Consider the following 21,710-nt stretch of genomic DNA (forward strand, 5'->3'; position numbering starts at 1 on the left):
CGTCATAATTTTTAAGCCACTTATGTTAGAAGTTAATATATCTTCTATATGAAGGGCAGACTAGAGGATTGGTACCAAGTTGTGGGGCCCTTGCCGGGATTCCTACAATCAAGTTGTGGAGAGAGCATCTCATGACGAACAGTAAGCCACAGGAAGCATAGGTCCAGACCTCGGGACCACGTACAATAACATATCCGCCTCAGATGCAGAGGCGCTGAGGTGTCTTCAAGCTACCAAGAACCATATCTCTCCAAGCACAAGAAACCATAACTTCAGAGACAGCTCCTGGTTGCAAATACAATTCCTGATAGAAACTCCGTAGGAGCTTCCTCTACCTTAAGTCATCAGTGTGGGTGTGAGTCAGACACATTTCAGCCATCATTCAGAACACAATGGATGAGTCGAGGGACTTGGGAGGTATACAAAAATATTATCAAGAGACGAACCACTGGTCTAAATAAAAACAAAACACATTAATCTGAAGGCTCTATGTCTCTCTGCTAAATGCATACTTCCCTCTCTCGTTGGGATACCAAAAAAAATTAACTTGAATACAGAAAAGCAGATATTAGGGACAAGAAGGAATCATGTTTCCCAAGTATAAACCGTTTTTGCCAATACCGTATTTTAGAGGGATTTAGAAAGAACTATGTCCCAGGTCATTACTCATGAATGTTGCTTTTATAGAGCGTGGATCAGATTATCCCAAGTACATATATCCCCAGGACTCTCTCTACCACGTCATCTTGCTCTTAGGGAAGTTTGAGCATGGAAAGATCAGAGAGGGATCACGTGGGCACAGCGTATGTTCCCCTGAGTTACGCTAACAGAGCCATAACAGGGGCAAGGAAATTTTTTAGAAATCATCACACCATGGCAAAATGCTAATCAAAGTTTATGTTGCAGTTACTATGGAAAATTCCAATTCAATCCTTAATAATCTAGCCTTGGGCCTAAGATGAAATGCAGTAAACCACAGCCTACGAGAAACATGAGGAGGGGGCTGTGGGCTACCACGAATGAAAGTGGCTCTCTCCTCAGAAGTCCGGAGGGAAAGACGAGGGAGGGGAGGCTCATGGTCTCTGGGGCCTTGTGCCAGCTGCCCCGCTGAGGAATCACCATGGAGATATATCACAGCCACAATCAACCTTCATGGAACTGACCAGTCTTTGTTCATGTTTCTAGGTCATTCCAGTGGTGATGTGGGTCCCTCCACCCTGGTTGTTCCCAGGAAGTATCCTGTGTGTGACAATTTCTCATTTCTCTGTCTTTTGCATGTGTCCTTTGTGGTTAGACTAAAGTCCTCAAATCATCCGTAATTCACTTTCATAGTAAGTGACTTTCATGTCCTGGGAAATGTAGTGGTACTATAAAATCTGGGTTCTGGAACGTGGGCAAACACAGGAAAGACAGACTGACATGAAGATGATTTTGTCGACAAAGGACTGCTGGTTCATGGAAATGTACTGAACACAAGCAGCAGCGGCCAAGGCAGCGTGTGAGTGTCCGAAACCAAGTGACAAGAAGCTCCAGGCCGGGAGGACGAGGTGGGAAGTAGAATCAGGGGACAGACAGTACTCTTGGAGGTTCCCAAGAGAAAGCAATGCCCTGCCCGGGATGAAGGCTGAGACCGGACTCCTGAGCCCAGCACAGGCAAATCCTAGAGCTGACACCCAGTCGCCGGGTGCTGAGAGCAAGAGACTGGTATGGGGAGAATGACAAGTGACACTGGGAAAAGGTGGAGGAACAGGGATCAGAGAGTGAAGAACCAGTTTGAGGAAGAACCAGCAGGACAAGAGGGGCCTCTGCTCACGGACCGTGGGCGACCACTGGGTACTTGGAACAATAACATACATGTCCAGAAGACAGAGTCTTGCTAGCTAGAGACGAATCAGAGACCTGGAATTGGAGACCAGTTGAGAGGGTTTAACAGGTGACAATTAATTGGTATCATGGGTGACTGGTGGCCCTAGAGATGGGAGCAGCTGTGAGACAAACATCCCACGTGGCCAATCTTTGTAACATGGCAATATGAAGAAGGGATTAAAGATGGTGACATGGTGGTGGGTGATCCAGATGGAAACAGAGAAGTCAGGGAACCAGCAGGTTTTGGGGAAAAGATAGGCTTACCATTAGAAAGTTGAGTTTGAGTTTCCAAAGAGAAATACTATTTTTAAAAATACTATAATAGTAAAAAATTTTTTTTAAATTTTTCATCATCTTTTACTTCTTAGAACATGAGGAATACTTTCAAAGAAGAGAACAATGGATCAAAGGATTCAATACAGAAAGACATTCTTACAGAACTAAGAGTAATAACAGATGCTTAATAAATATTTAATGAGGCTATCAGATAGTCAACAATTTTGTTAGAAATTTGGGAACTCCAGATTGGACAATGATTTTTCTCTTCCACTTCAACTTGTCACTTTCTTGTAGTAGTAATTAAGAGGAAACGCCTAAGAAGGTGGTAAATGGAAGCCTGCTTCTAGAAATGGACAGTCCTTACGTGTGGCCGCACAGTGGTGATTAAAGAAAAAGGTATCAAAGATTTGGGTTTTTCTACCACCAAACTCAGCCTTAGAGTTTTCCTTGGTAAACATTCACTTAGGTAGAAGTTGAGTCTCTAAGGAAAGAATGTGTTTAAGTTCAATGGCCTAGTATTAGAGTAAAAGAAACAAATGAGAAATGAGAGATTCTAACTTGCCTCAATCAGACAGATCTAATGCTCTTATACCCCAAATGCTGACATTTTTGGTTGGAAGGAATTTTCACTAGAGCTTTTACCAAAATACTGGAGGGCTCAATGGGTCAAGCCCAAATGGCCAGATGACATCCGTCTGCCTCTCAGCATTGACCTCCCAACTCAATCTGACATGATGACATCAACTTCATTGATCTCCGGGGCAGGTTCCTCAATTTATCACTTCTTATTTATCAGAACCGCACTGGTGCATAAAGACTTGCTCTTTGTCTTTTTTCCTTGTGGGAATCACATGGCACCAACGACCAGTGTCCTGTTAATTGTGCTGATGAGACTCTCACGGCTCAGAGCAGCATGGACAAGAATCAGTCCCCAGAACAGGGCATGCCACATGCAACGGTAGAGAATTAGAAATTTAAAAAATGCTGAAAAGGACAAGTTCCTCAAATTTCCAACCATATTTTTCACTTTACTTCTGTGGTCATTGAAGAGCCCAACGGTAACTGCATTTTTTCTCCCTCCCTCACTGGGTGTGTTTGCTTTAATGGTAGTTGTCAGCGCCGTGGCTTCACGGAACTGGTTTCCAGCCTGAAGGTGCTTGGTTCTGGTTATTTATGTTTGTCTCCATATATGACGTTCACTCTGCTTCAAGTGTATCGCCACTTTATTTATCGTGTCTGTGAGATTTGCTAGTATTCCAAAGATACCCAGGGAGAGGCTGAATGGTGGAATTCACCACGTGTTTGGAACGCTGGATTGGTGAAAAGACCACCAGGTCTTACTGGGCGGGAGGGTGGCACGCAGGGCAAGCACGCGGCCCCATGGCGCAGGGTCAGCAGCTGATTAGTGCAGGGCTCCAAACCTAATGATCATGACCTTCTACATCAAAGCACCAGTTCTAAGTCTAGACTTGAAGACCCAGTGAGAATGACCAAGGGCATGCCCAGCTTTAAGTAAAAGCCTAGGACGACTGTCTACTCTTCATTGGCCCTTCAAGGTTGAAACTACCAGCTGGTTTTCAAGCACGTTTCTGTCCGGGAACAAATGGTATCTAGTGACATCCACACACAGGACGTGCTGTAAGCATGCCTGTCCCTGTCGGCATCCCCTCCATCTGCAGCAGCAGCACCACCAGGACCACACACGGAGGGTTTCAAGGCAGCCACCTACTGTGCCCTGGTCACAGAGGGGAGCGTTGAGAGCAGCGTCCAAGCGAAGCTGCCTGCATGTGCACTCCCCGTTCAGCCAGGCGTTGTCTGTGTGGCCCTGGGCACGGACTCACCTATCGGTGCCTCGACTTCCGCTCCTTTATAAAAAATGGCACCATCTCCTCAACAGGGTATTGGAAAATCCGATTCGAAAACACACATGGAGTGAGAGGTGGCACCGAAGCTGAGCCGGGCACCACAGAAGGATCGGCTCTTTACCTTCCTTCCCCCAGACTGTATAATGAGGTCCGGACTCTGGGCTAAGTCCAGGAACGGCCAGAACCCAAAATCAGGCAGCCGGTGTCTACACCGCCATTCATGAGCCTGCGCAGCCTGGAACTGCTATGTTCAGAGAAGCCTACAGAGTGTGACAGTGCCCAACCGGTCATCTTGAGTGTCCACCCACCGCCACTCACCATCGGATAAAATCCTACATGGAAAACCCAAAAGTAAATCATCCTCTGAAAAGAACGGCCACATACTAGTAACTGATCTCAAACCCCAGGTCGATGGTTCAAAAGAGCTGCCCCCAGGAAGGGACAGAACTCTAGATATTTTGCATCCCAAAGGGGAAACATGCAAAGAACAAAGGTGTTGAAGATGCCTTACTGTTCCTGCTCTTCCTGCGGTTAACCTGCCCGGGGACAATTTATTTCGACTCTGCCATCCAATAATTGGTCCACATGGCAAAAAAAAACAAAAAGAAACAAAACACCTGTATTTTGTACCCTGACAATGGTCACTAACTGTCCCTCTGTAGGATGTGAATCCATCTCCACTGCTGCCCCACTAGCAAGGCCATGGAAAAGGCACGCTGCAGGCCACGGCCCGGCCAGTGGGGGCCATCAGCCCAACACCTGGCTAAGCCGCAGGTTCGCTGCAGACCACATGGAAGGGGCGGCGCTCCTTGCTCCCCTGGGACATCACTGGTTCTTCCCTTCATTTGGTAAAGACTTGTGGGAACCTTCACCTCCCATGTGTTGCTCTGTGCTCTAGCAACACAGCAGGAAAGAGAAGAGAAGGAGGGGTGCCTAGTGGTTCTTCACAGATGAATTAATACATTGACCTCTGCCATCCTGTTTGCAGGTCTCCATCCCCAGAAATTCTGACTGACCTGGACTGGGGTGGGGACTCACCTGTTTTCTGGAAAGCCAGGCTCAGGGGTAGAGTCCTTCAGGAAGATCCTATCTCCCTGTTCCTGTGGGAGCACAGTCTCCCTCCAGAGCCTCTTCTACATAACTAGAAATGCTTTGAAAAACAAAACAAAGAAACCAAAACCTGTAAAAGGTTCCACTTCTTTAACGCCTGCGCTCCCGCCTACAGCTTCAAGGAGGCCAAAGCCTAGAGGGGTCACTTCAGGTTTTGGAAAACTTAAGTTTTCCTTTTGAAAAGTACTCTAAGGGTGCTGATGTGCGCGGAGACTTGCTTCCTGATCAGCAGGATCACTCACCGCACTGCTAACTTCTCTTACGAACCTACACAGTCCATTCCCATCGGCCTTTCACTCCTTTTCCCACATCCCTTGTGAAGGAAGAGGCCATCTGATCCAAAGAGGTACTGGAGAGATGAAAAAGTAGAAAGAGAATACAGAAATGTAAACTGAAGATGGGATTATTCATGAAATAACTTGCCCTTACGGAGTTGGGGGGTTCCTAGAGCAGGAGGCCTAGCCAAGCCTGAGGAGCTGTCCAGCTCCGATCTGGCTGGGACGAGAAGGGGAAGCTCCAAGAGCCCTTAGAGAATCCAAAAGCTGACAGCAGAGTCTCTCAGTAAACAGCAAGCAGATGTGATGCGGTGTATTGCAACTAACTTTCCCGAGGACCATCCTTCCTCTCCCGTGTCTGTCTGTCTACGTAGTTATCACCCTCCCATTCCCCTCCTGCTCTCTAGCTCTTCCTAGTTCTCCATTCCCCTTCCCCTTCCTCTCGATGTTCATCGCAAACAAGACATAATGGAGAATTCTACCTATTGATCTTATTTATCGAGTATAATTTTAGATAGCAGGTACTCAATTCAAAGTAAGAAGAAATGAAAGTTATTGATTTTGTTCAAAAGCGCTGAGCCTAACACCCCCTCGGAAGTAGCTGGACTCCCTGGGGTGCTCAGGACCCTCCATGCACCCCTCCCCCGCACTTCTCTCCCCCCCCACCCCGCCCATCAATGGCTCCTTCTCTACAGCCAGCACCAGAGTCCAATGAGAAGGCGAGATGAGCAAAGACTCCAGACTTTAAACTGTTTTTATCATCCCAAGCACTTAAGTTTATCAGTTAAGTTCTTCACGAGTTTTGCCCCACCTCATCCCACTCTGAGCACAGACCATAACATAAGACCTGAAGGACTGTACTCCCCAGCAAGTCCTGTTTGCTAGAACACAGAGGTCGTTGAAAGGGCCCCGCAGCATGGCATGATTAAACATACAGATGGCCTTGAACAACGTGGGCCTGAACTGTGCGAGTCCATTTATAGGCAAGTGGGTTTTTTCAGTCCAGTACTGTAAATGTATTTTTTGTTCCTTATAATTTTCTTGATACCATTTTCTTTTCTCCAGCCTGCATTATTGTAAGAATATAGTATATAATATATACAACATACAAAATGTGTTCATTGACGTTATCAGTAAGGCTTCTGGTCAACAGAAGGCAATGAATAGTTAAGTTCTGAGACAGTTAAAAGTTAAAAAGTTAAAAAAAAGTTAAAAGTCAAAAAGCACATTTTTTGACTATGCAGGGTTTAGCGTCCTTAAGCCTCATGGTGTTCATGGGTAACAGTATACACCATTTCCAAACCATACATTCAATTTTGTGAATGTCTGGGTCATCTCTATCTCTTCCATGAGCACAGAAAAAGAGTTTAAGGTAATCCCGTATAACACTCAAACTCAAATAGTTATGCCAAGATTCACAAGATCAGGATCTCTGGACATGGTTTTACTTATTAACCTCAAAACCATAGCCTTCTCCCTTCCATTCATCTAATTCCTACCCAGATTTCACAAAACAGCCACATTCCCCCTGATCCCAAGATCCAGCTTACACAGAAAGAATCCTTGGAAGCCACCAATACATCTCAAGCCTTCTGAAAAACAATGGGTAAGGCCCCACCTGTAAGTATACTGTGATGTAGATCATTATATTCTTACATCAATTAGCAAGTTTCAAAGCTGACCCAGTTCAGGAGAAAGGAGGTGCATCAAGGGACCTCATCTACAATCACTTACATTTGTGTATGGAGAGAACCGATGCACATCAAAGAAGACTGACTTATGCATTAGGCCTGCTCTTCTGAGTCCCCCAGGTAGGCATCGCAGGCTGTGCCATTCAGAGATGCATGTCTTTCCCCAGCACCTGATATGGTCCCAGGTCACCCCAGACACGCACGTGCTCTTCTTCATGTCAGTGAAGGCAGCAGGAGGACTGGATCAGACAGAGAAGATAGGAGTAGAACTGGACGATCACAGAGGCCAACCGGAGAGAGGAAGCTAGGGCCACAGTCCTAGAACATGGACCATGGGAACTGAAGACTCAAAGCAGGGACAGGCCATGGAATGTTCTAGAGACAGAGCAGGAACTGAAGCCTGGATGAGCAGGACCTGGAGGATGGGGAATGTAAGAATGCCAAGGTCAGGGTAGGAGCAGTGGGAACAGAAAGGAAGAAGCCAAGAGGTAAATCAATAGCAAGGAAAAAAAAAATCAGTAAGACCTACAGAAGACTGGCTTTGACGAGTTAAACTAGAGAATGAATCAGACAGAGCACTGCCAGCACCCACTAGGGAGCCCTCACAATAGAAAGCAAGGGACTCTCCACCATCCTAAATTGGGGCATGGGTCTTTGGACCCCACTGCAAGCCAAGTTCAGTCCTGCATGTAACACTGGGTGCCCTTGCTCCATGCATGGCCAACGGGAGCATTAGTAGCTATGTTTCTGGGTTGAGTATGGTCCATCTCAGGGTTGTAGGTCATGGCCCAAGGCCTCTTGTTAGGATTCTGTACCTAGACTCCTGGGGTGGCAATTTTTCTATGTTTTGCTATCTACTTATAAATAGAAGCTGATTATAAGAAATCTTCATTTCTCCCCATCTTTCTTGGCTTAGCTACCTCTGTAGTAAACTCAAGACCTTGCAAACTCTATGGTTTGGCTAGACCAAGGAAACACAGGAGACGCACTATAGTGACAAATCAAGGCGGGGGGTGGTCTGTTCTGACTGTAATGGGTGGGCGCTCACATAGTCTTGCCAGAAAGACAGATTGCATCTTCAACTCGAAGTCACTGCAACTGTAGCAACTGGTTGATTCCACGCTGAAATCCTGCCCTGGGTACCCTGAGATTCGACTTCAAGAAACAACAGGGAAAACACATACTTTTTTGACATAGTTATTTTTTTGGAAAAATCAACGTTTTAAATTTAGCTCAAGGATATATCATGAGTGAAAACATGCTGTTTAGTAAAAAACATATGGATACGTTACAATCAGTAAAACAAAACAATCCCAAAGTTCATTTTGCAATGTGCATGTTTTCACTCAAGATTCCCATAAATTCTAAGAAAGGGAGGCCACCTCTTCCACATCCTATCAACTCCAGTTTCCTAGCACTGGGCTCCAAACTACCAGCTGATTGTTGCTTAATTACCTAGAACCATCCAGGCAATAGAGCAGGAGGGACATTCGGCTACAGTAATCTCTACCCATCTATGAGCTACATTCAAATGAGAACTCTTACATTGAACATCTTTCTGAGCTGTCCTGCCTCCTGGGGAGAAGAGAGGAGCAGGGAAATTAGTTCCTTTTACTAATCTTACATAGGATTTTGATGGGTTGTTGGAACCAGTTTTTCTGGACTCTCCATGGACATTGTTAGTTAGCAGAGCTAACTGCCGCAAATAAAAGTCACTTCCTACACTGATGTAACATCGCACTCGGCGGAGGCATTTTTCCCAGTTGGTTTTTGCCAACATCATAAAATTCTGCTAATTCATTTTTACTCATTTAGATTCCATTTGGACAAAGGATGAGCAAAGGTTACTATCAGAATAAGCCGAAGACCGAGGAACTAATAGTGCAAAAACGAAGGAGGAGGTCTGGTTTGTGGAAGAGGTCGTTTTCTGGTTTCTCTAACCCTCAGTGCCATACCCCAAGCATCCATGTACAGCATGGATGGTTCACAGCCCCTCGTTAGATGGTTTCCCACTCATCGGAGAGAGGCCAGTGTGAGTGTGGGACAAGTGATTTACGCTGTGTGGCTGGAGTCATCGGCGACAGGTTTTCTGTCGGTGACAGTGTGTTTTCTGCAATCGTGGGTATGTGTGAACGGGGGACCGGACCTCCTGTCTAGGGTGGTTTTCCTTCGGCCTCAAGACTGCATCGAAACTCCGCAAGTGCCCTTTTGCCCTCCTTCTGACCGGATGCCCATCCATTCTTAATGATGGAGGCCTGTCTGCAATCTTGCACAAGGGACCGGGCTGCGACATCACCGTTTCCTTGCACAACAGCCTCCTTCCTCGGTGCCCCGTCTCAGAGGGATGTGTGTTTTCACTTTGTGACCCCACTCCAGCCCTCTTGAATCAGTGACCTTTGAAGAAGTGAACAAACGTCTGGAAAAATATGATTTCAGTGTATTAAAGGAAATTAAACGGGATAATGAATCTAACTAAGACCCAGTCCAAAATCTATAGCAGTTAGCTGTGCCCCGAGGAAGGGAGGACTTCCACTTTGGAAGAATCAATCAGTGCCTATAAAATAGGACTAGAGTTAACTATTTAACAACACAGCTGAGTTCAGTTAACGGCTGAAATACCGTCTTCCCTTCCCTTCCCTTCCCTTCCCTCCGGGAAGTTAAGCGTTAAAAGAAGGGTAGGTTCTCAGTCCCCCCTCCCCCGTCCTGACCAGCCTAATGCTCAGGCATTCCCTCAGCATATGGAATAAAATGCTGACCCAATTAATCTTGAATTCCAGCCAGCATCTGTGACTCCAAGGTGTCTCAACAGCGGGAAAGCCACTAGAAAAACCAATAGTATCACACAGTCCCCTTCGAGACTGATCGGATTGCTTGGCCAGCTCTTTTGCTCTCTGCCCAGAAGGATGGGACACCAGGGCGTCTTGGTGAGACCAGTGCACTCACCAGCCCTCACGGTCAAGTCGGCTGCCCCGTGCCCGGTATCATCACCTCACAGGGGCCAAACCAGAAACCTCACAGTTTAGGAACAGAGCTCATCCAGTGGAGAGTCTCCTGTCAGCTCTGGGGATCCCAGTTTAGTTCAGAAACTAAATGCAGAGGATACGCCAAATCCATTTTCCATCTAATTAACACAGATCTCCCAGCCGCAAGTTCGCTCATGTACTGACATATCTTCAGCGGAACACCCCTTCTCCTAGGCAGTCCGTTCACACGTATGTACACACATGTACACGCAGACACCGTCTACATACGTACCACACACGCAAACACCATCAATGCTCTGAAATTCATTTTCTTTCTTTATTCAAAGCATCCTCAAAACAATAAAAGATGACCTCTGGGAGACAGCATGTACCCAAATCTAATCATTTCTGGGTTTTTCTTCTTTTGATCCGAGTGCTTATACTTTCGAGCGGCCCGATCCTGTCATCCTGCTTAAGGAGTGGCCTGACATTGCCCTGCTTTTTTTTTTTTTTAATTGGCAAACAGTAACAGCGCAGCTCCCCCAACCAAAACCGGAAAACAGAAGGGAATATGGATCTCCCAAAACGCACGATCTTAATACCACAATGATGACCATGTTGGTTCATTTTCTTCCAGTACAATTTGGGAGAACACTTTCTTTCACTTAACATGAGTTCATAAGTGTTTTTCTACGATCCTAAATAATCTTTATAATTATCACTTTAATGGCCACACTGAGTGGATGTACGCCATTATTTACTTAACCATTTACCTATTGTTGGGCTTTTAGTAGCTGCTGCTTTTCACTCCTTTAAGCTGGAAAGAACATTTTTATATAAGCTATTAATTTAAAGCAACATGCAGAGAGGACTCTCCATCACTAATCTAAAAATACAGGGTTTATATACTTACAACTCACATTTGATTATGCCCTTTAATTGGAGGGTAATTAAGAATTTGCATTCTGAACAGCTCCTCGACACCAGCTCTCCCTGAGCCAGATGGGCTCCACCATGACTCGCCAGAGTCACCTCAAGACAGCACAGTCCGATGAATTCCAAAACACAATTCTCACACGAAAAATAAACTTTATGAACTCCTGCTGCTTCAGAGCCAAGAGATTAACTCCAAGAACCAGAGCCCATGGTCCTCGGAGGTGACAGGGCCAAGGCAAGCCATCATTGAAAATGCTACTGTGGCTTCCTGAGGGGTCCAGCACTCCCGACAGACCTCACCGCATCTGTGCCCAAGGCCAGGTGTGTTCCTGGGACCAACCTGGAGGGGCTGTGCACAACCTGGACCCAGACACCTCAAGAGAAACAGGCCAAGGAAATTGCTCAGATGATTCCCAGCCATTGGATGCTTTGTGAAGTTCAATGAAGGGCACTGCGTTCGGCTACAGGTTTCCTTGGGCAGGGCAGGGGTCAGTGCCTGGGTTGTAGAGGGATGCAGGCAGTGGTCCTCCTCCAGCTGCGTGACTCCCAACAAATTAAAAAAAAAAAAAATCTGCAGCCTCAATTTCTCATTCTGCAGCTTGAGGGTGGTGAGAGCATCTCCCCGTGAGGCTATCCTGAGGGTCAAGGAGGAAATCCAAGTGCTGCGCCAAAAATGCTGGCATTTGGGGAGGAAAAGAAGTACGTACGGACTGCACGCCGACATCACGCGGTGGCGTACGCACACTCATTTGCTGAATGAATGTGTGAAGGGATGAGGGAAGAATAGCACCTCCCCACCCCAATAAACAGCAAATGAACATGCTGGACAGGTATAGCCCCATAACATCACAGTAGTTCTTAATGTCCAGGAAAATGCCACTCTAAAGCTTTAGAAAATGCCACCCAGCCATCAAAGGAGCACCGATCTCCATCTGAAGTCCAAGTAAACAAACTACGAGGACCGTCTGACAACCATCTTATCCGTGGGATGAGGACAATTCCATTTCTACTACTTGAAAAACAAATACACCAGCAAACCACCCTGAGAAAAAAATTCCTCTAAGTATCACCATCATTTCTACTAATAAGAAAATGATTTTTATATACTTAGCAACTCCCTGTAAAACAGAGAAGAGCTTAGAATTGCTTTATTATTATTATTATTATTTTGCCACTGGCAATTAATTTTTTTGATTTGTTTTATTAGTTTGATGGTTGGGTCCAAGATTCAGAATATCTTTCCAAACCAGCAGACTGATGTAAGAAAATTATTTCAGTGCAGTTCCTGGCAAATCGCAATGATGAATAGCATGGTAGGACAAACTTATTCAGACACACATTTTTCAGGAGTGGCAGGGAAAAGGCTGAAAAATTACTAGTAAATTGCTTTTTGTAAAAATGCTCTCCCTTTCAAATTTTTCCTGGTAGGAAGGTCTTCTGCAGAATGATGGCACAATATAGTCTGGCACAGCTGGACAACAAAGGCAGTTCAAGAATGACTTCGAGAGAGGAAGGTTAGGATTTAATTCTCTCATTATACCCCCATGGCCCCCAGATCCACCCCACACCAGGTCCTTTTGTGTGCATCATTTTAACCTGTTGGGATAAATATCTGTAAAAGATGTGTACTATCCGTCCTTAGCAGGGATGCTGTATCCCACCCACTCTCCAGAATTTCGTCCTCCCAGCACGGAGCCAGGAGATGATATGGCTCTGGTCTATTTGTTTCCTTCTCCAGTCTCTCCAAAACTGCCCAGTATTCCCGCTTCCAACTTACAAAGGCCTGCAGCTATCCTCAGCACCCAGTAAAGCTCTAAAAGCCAAAGAAGACTTATTCTCTGTCTTCTCCAGACTACCTACAAGAGCGACCATTTCGGGTAATTCTTTTGTCAGAGGACACACAGAGGCAACAGTGGCATGAGGACGTGGCTCCCTCTTGGCTCAGCACAGAGCTGGGGTGTCTCCAGATGAGCCCTTCAAAGCAGCCACCTTCCAGACCACCCATGCATGTCCCCAGGTGCCCGGACAGTGCCATCTGCTCCCAGGCGTTCTCTCTGCTCTCCCAGGCCTTCCCTTTCAGGGACACACTCCAGCCACCCAAGATGAAAGGTCTAGTGTGGTGGTTCTTCCCCAGGGATGGCTGTGCCCCTCCCACCCCCCACGGCCATCTGGCAATGTCTAGAGACATTTCTAGCTGGCACACTGGGAGGGCGCTCCTTAGGTCTAATGGGTAGAAGCTGGGAAGCTGCTAAACATTTCTACACGCACAGGAGGGCAAACGGTCAGCCAGCCTAAAATGCCAGAAGTGCCAAGTCTGAGAAGCCCAGGCTCTCTGACCTAAACCAAATTCCACAGAGCTGATTTCTGCGGCCCTCCAGCAGAATTGCCAGTTCACTGTCTGGGCATAAGTGATGAAATAATTCCATCTTCTCTAAGTCTTTTGTTCAAGAGCTTAGGTGGGGACCTGCAAAGTGCCAGCGCCATGCTGGCCCGTGATGAGAGACCAGGCTCATGGAGTCCCCAGAATGCACAGAGAGGAAGTTCTAGAACGCACTCTCACATGGGGGCTTGGGGCTTCTCCCCACTTTTTTCCTTCATCGGACCACCATGCCCACTGGCCTGCAATTCTAACGCAGTAAGAACTAAGGCCATGGGGACGTGCCCTGCCTGTCTGTTAGACAGCGGACACTGAAACAGCAGGAACTCTGGGATCGGGGACAGCAGGATGCTGCTCCTGCCTGTACGTCTTACTTGCTGTATGATGTTAATAGGTAACATCACCTCTCTGAACCCCACTTCACTCCTTCAGATGGGCGGTATGGCTCTGAAGGTGGTAGGCACAGCCTTCACATAGCAGCGACGCTCCCGATGGCCTACATGCTCACTGCCTTCTGGAGCGGCCGCCACCAGCCACCCAGTTCCTTGTGGCATTTCTGGAGAAGCGCTCCTGGGGGTTTCTGTGCTGGGCCCACGGCTCCTCCCAGGACAACCCGAAGGGACTGGGCGGTGCAGCCTGGGCCTGTTCTGTTGGAGCAGCTTATGGCTGTGACCTTGCCTCTGGACACGGGCTCCAACGCCAGGCTCCTGCACACCCCAGCCCCTCCCACCGGACTATTTTCTTCTCAAACGCTAACTCACAAGCAACATAACTCTATTTTCTTCCTTTACGTTCAGCTCGCAAGAAAATTCTTCCACGTGCAATGAGCAGCTGTGAATCTGCCTGATAAAGTAAAGGCATTTACCCCACTGGTATTCCCCAGAGGGATCATTGGCCACCTGCACCTTTTTAGATGCATTTAATAATTCAGCCCAAGATGAATTTGCATGATTAACATAAAGCCTTGTGATTTTATTTCCTTTCAGGATTTAAATACTCAAACCACCACCATTGTTTTCATAGAGGTTGTGATCAAAACACAAAACTTGATTCTAGAATGAATAATTTTTTTTTTTTTAAGTATTTTCAAATACCACTCTCCATAGAACGCAAAGAAAAGAGTTATAGATGCAGGGAAACCCATGTTCTTTCTAGGGCTAGCGTTAACCCAATAGAAGTAAGCCACATCACAAGATTAATCCCTTCAGGTCGTCCCATGGAGCAGGAGGCCCCGCTGTCCCATGACATCCATAATGGCTAAGACAAATACATTTATGTCAGTCCTTCATGAAGGGCTCTCCACATTTATCTGATCAGGACCTAGAGTCTCCAATAAGAAAACAGCAATTCTCTTGGATTCCAATAATAGATTAATCACGTCACCCAAAAACTAGTAAAAACCCAAACCAAGTAAGATGCATTTGGAAAACCATCTGCCTGTGAAGTGGGGAAGTGTATGTGAAATGATAATCTGCAAAGCGGAAGAGGCAGCGTCGCTGGGCTGCTTGATGAAGATAGTGGAACAGGTTTGTCTAATGGGGAAATATGCATCACTATCAAAAGAAACGAGTGTATCCCACATGGAAAAGCAAGTAGGCTTTAATATCAGAGAAGCATTTCAAGCTATGCCTGCCAGCAATTCTCCGCCTGTCTGATTTTCCTTAACATAAAGGCCAACCTCACCTGTTTAAAAATAATTAGGAAGCAGGCAGTAATAGTGTTCGCTCAGTCGGTGCTGCCCGTGTGTTCATGTGTGTGTTTCTATTGCACTGACGCCTGTGTTGGTGTTTCTGAACGCAGGAATCATGGTCAGTAAAGAAAGCGGCAAATGTGTACTCACGACATCGGAGAGTGACGTGGAGCCTGCCGCCTGCCTGGCCCTGGAGATGAAGTACGCGCTGGACCCCAACCGGCAGATCAAGAAACGGAATAAAGCCCTCCAGGTGCGGTTTAAGGACATCTGTGAGGCGCAGAACGAGCAGAGGGACCCGCAGCTCTCGGCGGGACAGCCGGGCGAGAAGCGCGAGGCCAAGCCCGTGTCCTACAGGGCGGCCTACCGCAAATACATGACTGTGCCCGCCCGGAGGTCCATCCCCAACGTCACCAAGAGCACAGGCGTGCAGACCTCGCCGGACCTAAAGAAGTGTTACCAGACCTTCCCGCTGGACCGCAAAAAAGGGAACCTCAAAAGCATTCCCGCTGCAGATGCTTTTAAGAATCAAAACAATGGGTTTGCATCGGACACGAAGGAGAAGCGTGAGGAAGGACTGGGGGAGGAGGCCCGGCCGTGGGGTGCCGGCCGGGTACACAAGACGGCAGCCTTGGTTTTCCACTCCGACGAACACATGAACGCCCTGGACCAGCCTGCCGGGGCCAACTGTGCAGAGCCGTGCAGAAACCCTGATGTGCACAGCTGCCCAGATGAGCCACTCCAGAACTCCGCCCGGCCTCCCTCCCAGGAGCCCGATTACCAGCTGCACGGGAGAGCAAAGCACGACGGGGCAACACCAGACCCCGAGGCAGCTGCTCTGTCGGCCCACGGGACCGTGTTTAAAACCGAGGTGGCCACCGTTTACGCACCTGCCCCCAGCGCGAAGGCCCCCGAGGCTGCCTTGTCAAACTCTGCCGCCACGAGCGAACGGCCCCTCTGCCCGGCAGCCGACCCGGAGCGGAGGAGAGCCCCGCGTCTCAACGGGCTCCAGGGCCCCCAGGGCCCCGCGGCGGCCTGCTCGCCCCCGATGCAGTGCCTGTCCCCCGAATGTAGCGAGCAGCCCCCGCAGACTCGAGCCCCGCCGGGGGAGGAGAGCCAGCCTTGGCCCTCGGCCGCCGCGGTGGGCGAGGAATGCCGACAGATCGTGCCCCGCACAGAAGTTGTCGATCTGAAAGCACAGCTGCAAGTGATGGAGGACCTGATCAGCTCCAGCCAGGAAACCATCAAAGTGCTCCTGGGGGTCATTCAGGAGCTGGAGAAAGGAGAGGCCCATCGGGAAGGGTATGTATGCCCACGTTTCTCATGAAGCTGTGCGGGCTCACCACCCCCAGGGTCCCTCTGTAGCCTGTAATGCCCCAGATCCCTCTTGAGACTAGTGCCAGCATTTCTGGGAGCAGGTGACAGTCTGAGGGCAGGCCAAGTTCAAAGGGGTCCCGGGTTGCTTTATGAGGGCTGGGCGTCACTGCATGCTCGCCCTAAAGACTCACGTGATGCTTAGTATTCCTCTGTCTGGCCCGGAATTCAAACCCTATACCTCTGTTTTGAATGCATGAATTGACGGCTCTTAACTCTGTATGTCCTAGGACGAAAAGTTCATGCTAGGGAGGAAGTGTAACAGGTGCGCCAGCCCAAAATATCTAAGAAACTACTCGCCTCTTAGGAGTCGTATTAGGGAAGAAAAAAGAAAGAACTGAAATGACATTGTGCAAAGCAGATGCTGACTTGGTTTTATTCAATCATTAGAATAACATTGATATTCAGGACTGTACAAGGCTTCAGACAATAGAGGATATGTTTCTGGGTCCCGCTGTGGAGCTCCTAGAAGAATGCCTGCCCTCAGGCAAGGCCTCTCCGTGTGTGATTAGGAGACATGCCTTTCCTCCTGAGTGTCTCATGTGTGCAGCTGGGCTACAGAAGGAATCATACCCAGTCGGCAGCCAGAACCATCCAGCCTTGATAACAGAGCGCTAAACTTTGTTTCCCATCTTTTGAACTCGAAATTGTGCAGTGGCAAATTTAAAAGCAAATGACCTAACGGAGGGATGCTAGCCTTGAGTCCCTCAGCTAGGAAGGCTCATGGGGGCCTGGCAGCGTGCTTTGCTGAAACCAAAGTGCCAGCACTGTTCTAGTTCCAAGCTTCTCAAAACAGTGCCCACAGCTGACTGGCCCTCGTCTCGACTGCCAGGTTTTCTGTTTCCCATTTCTCCTTGACACTGTCTGGATTCCCTGCCGCCCCTGATCCAGAGGTGGGATGGGCCTCCAGCAGGGAGGGCCCTGCTGCCTCATGGGGTTAGTTCCCTGTCCTGGGGGCCCTACCCCTTGTTAAGTGAGCTAGCAGCCAGTGTGAATAGAAGCCAAGAAATGCATCGTCAGGGCAGCAAATCACCAGGAACCAGAAGTTTTCTCAAGAGGACTTTTGTGGTTCAGTTATATGGTGTTTGTGTATTGCAAACAAGGGAGAGGAGACAGTTTTTACTGCCCAAGGCAGCAGGTGAGGCTTACTTGGGCTGTGGCTCCAGAGGCAAGGTGCCTGGTGCAGGCTCTGGACCTGGTTTCTGTTTCTCCAGCACAATGCAGGTGGCCCATCTACAAGGGAGATGATCCCCAATGCCTCCAGCCCCCTGGACAGAGCACAGTTTCCACTCGATGGTATTCAGCTGCGGGCCAATGAGTGGTAACCTATCATTACAGAATGTTTTCGAAAGGCCTCTTTCAGTCTTGGGTGTACATTTCCATTTTCATCCCATTTCAGTCATTTATTAGACTTGAATATGTACACATCCCAAAGCAACATACTCAGGAGGGTGTACAAAGGATTGGCAGATCAGGAGATGACATCACACAGAATTCGAAGCCCAAACAGGGACCTGATTGCTGACTTCAATACAGCTCATAGTGACTGAAATCAGACAGCAACATAGGAAAGTATCAACATTACTTGCTGGGGAAAAAAGTGACCAAATGGGATAAAGCCAAATGCATTTGCGAGAGAACTGTGTGTGCTTACCGGGCAGATGCCAACGAAAACCCTGCCGAGGCTGAACACCCGCCAACACCCAGGAAAGGAGAACCACGGTGAGCTGTAGGCTCCTTACACTATTCGAACGAGTGTAGAGATCTGTTTTCAATGGGAGCCTCTAGGTTCTCTGCAGCCCTGCCAGGTGACACACTGCTTCTGCACTTTCTGAGACACCTTTAGGTGGGAATTCTGACTCTGAGGACACGGGACAAGGACTACACCCCTCTGTGCCCCATTGCTTCATCTCTAAGTGGGGATCATCACTCAGCGTGCAGATGGAGGGAGATGATGATGTGGGGTGACCTTCCAATGCAGTGCCAGGTGCATCTGAATGGGTTAAGATCTGTGGTGGCATGAGTATTAATTAGTGGGATTGGTCAAAGACGCTGGGGTTTGGGGAACACTTAGCAGCCCACATCTGAGTCCAGTGTGATGAACGTACCCTCCACACTCCCAGCACACGGGCTGCCATCAGTTCTTCCTACAATCCTTGAGCTACTCGGTGCAATGCAGTACCCACCAGCCACAAATGGCTACTGAAATTCAAATTCAGATGAATTACAATTGTAATTTCAGTTCTTCAGCCATACAGCCAACATCTCAGGTGCCTGAGAGCCATACGTGATGACTGGTTACTGCACAGAACACCGAGCATTGCCATCCTCATAAGCAGGCCTTCAGCCTGGTCTTCCCAAAACGGGGCACAGTGCCTGGCTACTATCTGTGTGAGGACTGAGCAGCACAGATCAAGGCATGGGGTGACTTTAAAATCAATCCCTAGCTCAGCTGCCGTCTGCGCAGTACAAGCTCGCGGCAGAAAGCAGGTCCATATTCCACAGCCGTTCCAGAGCCTTCCTTCCCACCTGTCTCTGAGCCCTCTGGACTCAGATCACAGTGAGTCAAGCGGTTTCAAACCCCAAGGCCACCCTGAAGGTGGCCCCTCTTGCCAATGCCTGAGGCCATTAATTTTGCCAAAACTCCTATTTCCACCACTCTTGTCTATGTCAGAATGTGAGGGGACAGCAGCCTCGCAGGTGCGCACAGAAGGGGTAAGCTCCTTCTCCATCCTTCTCCTGGGTGTCTGACGCCATCACAGAGCAGAGGGTGAAAGACAGGTGTGCTGGTACCTCTTTATCAAGGGAGGATTGGGGTGAATAGCATTTGCTGATTTCCATGGTGTAAATATTGCTACCGTAGCCACTTTCAACCAGCTCACAAAACCCTGAAACTTTACCATTCTGCTCCTCCGAGCACCAGACCGTGCCCCTGATGGGCATGACCCAGGAGGGTCACTCTAGAAGAAGGCTTACTTCATGTACCTTATCTGAGCCAGGGAATAAGGTGTTCTCTTTGCATCTCACAGTAAAAGAACAGGAAAACCCACTCTACTTTCACAGATTATTATACAGTTGTTATGTAACATGACAAAGAATTTCATGACCAAGTTAAAAAAGATCAGTAGAGCTTTCCTTGGAAAATATTCTAGAGTTTAAAAAGATAGCAACAGTAGAGAACGTGCAGGCGCTGGATAAAACTTCTGGCCTCACCTTCCACCCTCCATTAAGCACAGAGATCCTGCTCTGTCAAGAAGTCACCTGCGCTGGGGAGGTCCTGGTGGGGACAGGCATCTTAGGTGCACTGTGGAGCTCACGACTTCAAATCCCAGTGACAGATGCTGCCTCTGCACCCACGTCACACAGTGAGGCCATGGGCTTGCTATGGTGTAGGACGGGAGGACAGAGCCAGGGAAGGCAATACTCCTTGAACTTGGCGAGGCTCCATGGGCCAACTTACATTTCTTGAACTACACTGAATGTATCAACTTTTTTGTGGGACTTCCCTTCACTAGTGAGTTTGTATAAACTGCATATCGAGTCTGTCAGACGAGCCTGCTGAAGTCGTTCCTCTGTGCATGGGAATTCCTGGGTCACCAACCCTAACCCCGTGCAGGAGCTTCCCAGTTATTTTTCATGAGATTCATTCATCTCACTTGCTTATATCGATTTCCAAAAAGCCTCGGCAGAGTGTTTTCAGTGTAAGGAAGTTACTGGATCTCAGAGAGCCCCAATTTCATCTCATACCAGACAAGGCTACCAAAAGCTTAAAGACAATGTCTGCAAAACTAGTAGCAGAAAGCAGCACACAGCGGGCACCGAGGAAAGGCCATGTCCTAGTATGAGCATTTCAGAGGATGCATTCCATAAAGGAGGTAGCTGTGCAAAAAGTATTCAAAATCATGCCTTTCAGTCCGTTGTAAAACGTTCAGGCAGTTCACAAACATTGCTCGCTTTATGCAGGGAGGGCAGCATTTGGTCACTGCTGGTATGAACACCAGGAATTATCCTGCTTATTTCAGAGCTCTCAGTATTATGCTTGTCTCTTTCCGGGAAGTTCAGGGTCACACAGGCTGCCTCAATAGGCCACCAATGTAGTCGTTGAAGGCTGAGAACCAGGCTAACAGGGAAATGAATTTAAAAACCCCATTGCTTCGTGTAACAGCTGTAATCCCCAGAGCAGCCGGGGTGGCCGGGCAGGAGATCCTCCGATGCACTGACTGCAGGTTCGAAGTGCTCCCAGTGTGCACTCGCCAGCCACTGCGACGGGCGCTGCATGGGGAGATGGTTATTTACTTCTAGGACTGCAGTCCAACATGCTGAGTGTCTTCATGCGTTTGGGGGTCAGTGACAGCCTAATGAGACTCGGCAATGCAGAGAAGACCCGAAAACTACACAAGCAGCTTTAGGTGAGCTATCGTGCATGACGGCAGGATCTGCTGTTGCCCAGAGTCAAGTAGCCTCTTTGGCTGGTCACATCTCTCCCCGTGTCAGAGGGGTGTTACCTACCGGCGTGGCTGCTGGGAGAGGCAGGGAGAGAGCAGGACCCGGGCCATTCCGGGCTGTCAAATGTGATGGATGGGCAGAGATGAAATCTGGAAGCCAGAGGCTTTGCAGCTGTACTGAGTGAGAGCAAATGTGAGACCATCAGTTAAAAGCTGCAAAGCCTCAACAGCGAACCAGCTCAAGGACCCCAGGAGCTTGCAGGCAGGGCTGTGAACCTGGTGACCCGGTCTCCCGCTCCTCCCTGCTACGGATCCTGGGGTCCCGTCCAGCCAGTTCAACCTCACCAAGAAAGAGTATTTCTCCGTTGATGTGAGGTCCAGGGCACATGGGACTAGCAAAGAAAAATAAGACAAGGGAATCCCCCCTCGATCAGGGGCCCTTTGAGGGCAGTGCTCACAGTGGCTTTGAAGACAAAAGAGGTAGGACTAAAGAGCTGAGGGCAGCAACAAGTCCATGCAAACCCAGCGAGGAGTCCTGTGTTGTTGGCCCAGCTTTGCTTTCCTTTTAATCACTAAAGCAAGGGGGCTGGGCGCGCAGTGGGTGAAGCTATGTGCAGACACTCACATCTGGGGGGGGAAAATCAGGCTTTCGGGATCTACGGTTATTTGAAGACTTCAGCGTCACCTTTCGACCTGATAGATGTTGGCACACTTTATCTGTAAAAGGCCAGATAGTAAATATTTTTGGATTTGAAGGCCACACCATCTCTGTTCCAACAATTCAGCTCTGCCGCTGTATCAAGAAAGGAGCCATAGACAGTATGTGCACAGAGGAGAAT

General features: G+C 48.3%; 2 protein-coding genes across 7 annotated transcripts in view; one reads left to right on the plus strand and one right to left on the minus strand.

The window, feature by feature from the left end:
• The window catches only part of DOCK1 (dedicator of cytokinesis 1), a 490,685-nt gene that overhangs the window by 239,845 nt on the left and 229,130 nt on the right, over window positions 1-21,710 (minus strand). The gene's annotated exons all lie outside the window — the stretch shown is intronic.
• The window catches only part of INSYN2A (inhibitory synaptic factor 2A), a 57,691-nt gene that overhangs the window by 3,239 nt on the left and 32,742 nt on the right, over window positions 1-21,710 (plus strand). For both annotated transcript variants that reach the window (XM_032882093.1, XM_032882094.1), the window contains exon 2: window positions 15,163-16,354. In XM_032882093.1, coding sequence (XP_032737984.1) covers window positions 15,168-16,354 — 1,187 coding nt within the window. In that variant the 5' untranslated portion in view covers window positions 15,163-15,167. The remainder of the gene's footprint in view (window positions 1-15,162; window positions 16,355-21,710) is intronic.

The sequence above is a fragment of the Lontra canadensis genome, unplaced genomic scaffold, assembly GCF_010015895.1.
Source record: "Lontra canadensis isolate GAN:19392208 unplaced genomic scaffold, GSC_riverotter_1.0 scaffold79, whole genome shotgun sequence".
NCBI classification, from domain to species: Eukaryota; Metazoa; Chordata; class Mammalia; order Carnivora; family Mustelidae; genus Lontra; species Lontra canadensis.